At 39.4% G+C, this 4329-nt stretch overlaps 1 protein-coding gene across 7 annotated transcripts in view; it reads left to right on the top strand.

Annotated features, from left to right (window-relative positions):
* Nucleotides 1–4001, top strand: part of ccdc30 (coiled-coil domain containing 30) — a 44000-nt gene extending 39999 nt beyond the window's left edge. For all 7 annotated transcript variants that reach the window (XM_090184444.1, XM_090184445.1, XM_090184446.1 and 4 more), the window contains 3 exons: nt 53–176; nt 258–325; nt 1354–4001. In XM_090184444.1, the coding sequence (XP_090040570.1) occupies nt 53–176; nt 258–325; nt 1354–1552 (391 nt within the window). In that variant the 3' untranslated portion in view covers nt 1553–4001. The remainder of the gene's footprint in view (nt 1–52; nt 177–257; nt 326–1353) is intronic.
* Nucleotides 4002–4329: the final 328 nt, after the last annotated feature.

The raw sequence follows: 4329 nt of genomic DNA on the forward strand, positions 1-4329 counted from the left end.
AGCTGTTCTTGCCGTGCTATGGACTTGGTCTTTTACCAAATTTCTCTTTCAGGGTCAACTTTCTGGAGGTGGAGAACAGACAACTTCAGGAAAGAACTTTAAAGTTGGCCAATCAAGTCGGAACGCTAGAGCGGGCTCTGAGGAACGTTCAATCACAATCGCTCTGCAACCTAGAGGTACCAATCCCATGGTCCCTGACATTGGCACAAAAGAGCATCATGTTTTCCTAACTAATTTTTCATCTGCCCCCCCCCCAGGATATCAAGAAAATGTTTCCTTCTGAAAGTCTTGCGAACGACAGCATCCTTCATAAGTCAACATTAAGGTACAAATTGCATAGATGCATACAATATATTGCATATAGTTATAGTTAAAAAATATAAGTGCAACATGCAACAATTTCATTCATTTTACGGAGTTAGTTCATATGAGGAAGTCAGCCAATTGAAATGAATTCATTAGACCCTAATATATGGATTTCACATGACTGGGAATAAAGATATGCATCTGCGGGTCACCTTAAAAAAATGGTCCTCACAGTATCTTGTCACGTTATTTTTGTGCATTAAAATTGCCATCGATAAAATGCAATTGTGCTCGTTGTCCGTAGCTTATGCCTGCCCATACCATAACCCCACCTCCACCATGGAGCACTCTGTTCACAATGTTGACATCAGGAAACCACTCACCCCCACACGACGCCATGCACATTGTCTGCGGTTGTGAGGCCGGTTGGACGTACTACCAAATTCTCTAAAACGATGGTAGAGAAATAAACATTCAATTATCTGGCAAAAGCTGTGGTGGTCATTCCTGCAGTCAACATGCCAATTGCACGCTCTCTCAACTTGAGACATCTGTAGCATTGTGTTGTGTGACAAAACTGCACATTTTTGTGGCCTAATATTGTCCCCAGCACAAGGTGCACCTGTGTAAATATCATGCTTTTTAATCTGCTTCTTGATTTGCCACCCCTGTCTGGTGGATGGATTATCTTGGCAAAGGAGAAATGCTCACTAACAGGGATATAAACAAATGTGCGCACAACATTTGAGAGAAATAAGCTTTTTGTGCATATGGAACATTTCTGGGATCTTTTATTTCAGCTCATGAAACATGGGACCAACACTTGTGTAAAGTGTTGGGCCCATGTTTTTTATATTTTTGGTCATAAATATACTCAGGGCATACTACATGACTTGCTTGTATGTTCTTATTTGAAGCTGCTCTTCAACATTGTGACTGCTCTGGGCTTGAACAACATTTTAACTGCACTTGTAGCAAGGTCATTCATAACTTCTGGCACCATTCATCCATTGTTCTTACAGTAACCACCTGTCTGTCTGTCTGCAGTCTGACATCAGGTGCATGTGACCCTCTGGGCATCCTCAATGCCATCTGCCGGGTGAAGGTGGGCGAGCGCGTGGAGGGCATCCAGACGTCGTCCTCCACGCCCCATTCCCAGTTGCAGTCCTTTGAACTGGGCTACCTGAACCTCACCTCCCCTGTAGCTCCCCCAGACACCAAAGACCCAGAGGAGAGTGACCAGTGACCAGAAAGTGATTAGGGTTGGTGGTGACTAGGTATGAGGAAGGGGTTAAAGGGTGGTGAGGACCCTGGTATACAAAATGACTGCTCCATTGACCACAGGAGAGTCTGTCACTGTTACTCTAGTCTTTGCGTTACCATTCTTCCAAGTCTCTAAGGAAGCCTGGAAGCTGAGGCTACTGTTACTTACCTTTGAGGTGTTGACCTGAGTGTTGATTTTACAAGACAATTATTTCATTGTGTACAAAATAGACAGTTGTGAGAATTGTTAATGCGATGCCTCCACTATAACGACAATTCATGGTCTTTTCTGCTTTGCCTGTGGAACACAGTTTGAATTGTGGAATTATACCACTGACTCCCTCATTTGGCTTGCAGCTGCTGCCTTATCTCCCTTGTGTTCACAGTGGGATGTTTGAAAAGTGAGCTTTTGGGGGTTTGGCTGGTTAAGTCTGTGGGAGTGTGTCAATGGCAAACATTGAAAATAGTATTTTGAACAGTGACTTGTGTGATTTGAGCTTAAGTGCAACTATTCGATTGGAAGTGGAAGTAACTAGTGAACTAAGATATGGTCTTTTTTGGATGCACTAAATGTGGATGCACTTAATTTTAAATCCTCCAAATGCTACGATGGTCTTTATATTCAGAAAATAAGGCCAAACTGAACATGGAGCCTTATGAAGGTCTGGAGGTGGTATGACTACATTTACATTGAATCAAATATGTGTCTTTGTATTCAAGGAAAAGACTGGTAACTTTTTAAAAATTGATCTAGATACTAGCATCACAATTTCTACACTAATACAGTGAGGTCCAAAAGGCATAAATACCATAAGTACATTTTCTCTAAAACTTTTGGTTCCCTAGAATCATGGGACTATGTACAAAAAGTGCTGTCATTTCTAAACGTTTCATCCAATATGGATGAAAATACCCTTAAAATCCAAAGTGCTGGAGTACAGAGGCAAAACAACAAAACATTTGTCACTGTCCAAATACTTTTGGACCTTACTGCACGTGTCTGACATCAATGTACCATAGTAACAATTACATGACAGTGGTGTGAAAGAGCCGTTTGAAATGATCACTTTTTTTTTAGAACATGCTCGAGTTGGTTTACATTCTGAGGAATGTGGCAGTGAAACGGTAGCTGTAGGATTGAACTTAAATCCATTGTTGGCATTTTATTTTCTATGAAAAACACATGCCTTTTGGGATTGTAATATGTTTTAGGATGTTTTCTGAGATTAAGTCTTAACGTGGTTCAAGGCGTATCTGTTAAGTTTACGAACGTGTTTTCTATCGAGTGGACCAATGGTGTTACGAGGGCGAGAATGTTACATACAACTGGATGTGTTGTAATGAGGCAGATACAGTATGTGTGTGTAGCCTAATGCTAAGAAGCAGATTGTTGGCTTTCAAATAGCCATTATTAGCAATCCTAATATTATCACTCAAACCACTACAAACCTGTTCTCTGGTGTAGACTATACTATACCTCTGTTCATTATGTTCTTAACTAAAATGCGTTTTAATATGGCGAACAATACAGTTTTGTTGTCTCTTATGTAAGAGATTCTCCCGAGTGGCGCGGCATCTCAGTGCTAGAGGCGTCACTACAGACCCTGGTTCGATCCCGGGCTGTATCACAACCGGCCGTGATCGGGAGTCCCATAAGACGGCGCTCAATTGGCCCAGCGTCGTCCTGATTAGGCCATCATTGTAAAATAAGAATTTGTCCTTAACTGACTTGCCTAGTTAAATAAAGGTTAAACATTTTAAGAAAGATAGCAAGTTTTACAATAGTTTTTTTTGCTTTGAATGGGATCCACTTGCATGCCCATTTAGAGGTCAGGGTTTTTAGCTACTTTATCATTAAAAAGAAAAAAAAGCTGCTTATTTTTTATGTAACTTTTGTGGGAGTGACATTAATATCTTGTCGAGGTTAGGGCCTGCTTGGTAGTCTTGGAAAATACCATATTCACAGTATACACATCATTTGATCATCTGTTACAGTAATGCATTTCTTTTTCACTGTAGATTTGTAAGTTTGTGTAGTATGACTCTTAGATGTTTTAACCACAAAGCGATTATTTAATTTAGCAATGTTTTATAAACATGGAATTTTAACCTTTTTATTTAGCCACTGACAACTTACAATCATTCACTGTAGCCTTTAGAGATTGATTCAGCAAGGAATGTACATTAAATAATATGGTATGATATGCTTTGTAATCCTCCATTTTGTCTTCAAGGTGCCTGTAATGATAAAGTGTAATGCTCTGTCCTGCTGCTAAACTGAGAGGGAATATCAATGTACAAATAATGCTTGCTATTAACAGTCATATTCATTAGAGTAATTAACATTAACTTTTAGGTACTAATGTAAATGTGATTTTTTTTATAAAGATAATCATGTATTTTCATAAATAAAGGTCATTCAATCTTCCCATGTGTATTTGATTCCTTTGTTTAGTTTAAGCGCACCTGGGGTGTATTCATTAGTGCCAAACAGAAGCAAAAAATTTGGGCAACTGAAAATGTGAGTTTCTTATTGGACAAGTTCAGGTTAGTCCCTCCCCGTTTTGACTGTTTGCTTCTGTCTGGTTCCTAATGAATAAACTCCAGGTCATATCTTGGAACAGAAGGTCAAACAGTCATGTTGTTGATGATAAATGTTGCGATATTGAATGGTGAATACAATATTCAACCCATGTTTTACATGCTGTGTGGCTGCAAACTGTTTAGTTTTAAATTATTCATCAAAGTTATGCAGTACAA

Source organism: Oncorhynchus mykiss, chromosome 9, assembly GCF_057628025.1.
Source record: "Oncorhynchus mykiss isolate SJ-2025 chromosome 9, ASM5762802v1, whole genome shotgun sequence".
In the NCBI taxonomy this organism is placed as follows: Eukaryota; Metazoa; Chordata; class Actinopteri; order Salmoniformes; family Salmonidae; genus Oncorhynchus; species Oncorhynchus mykiss.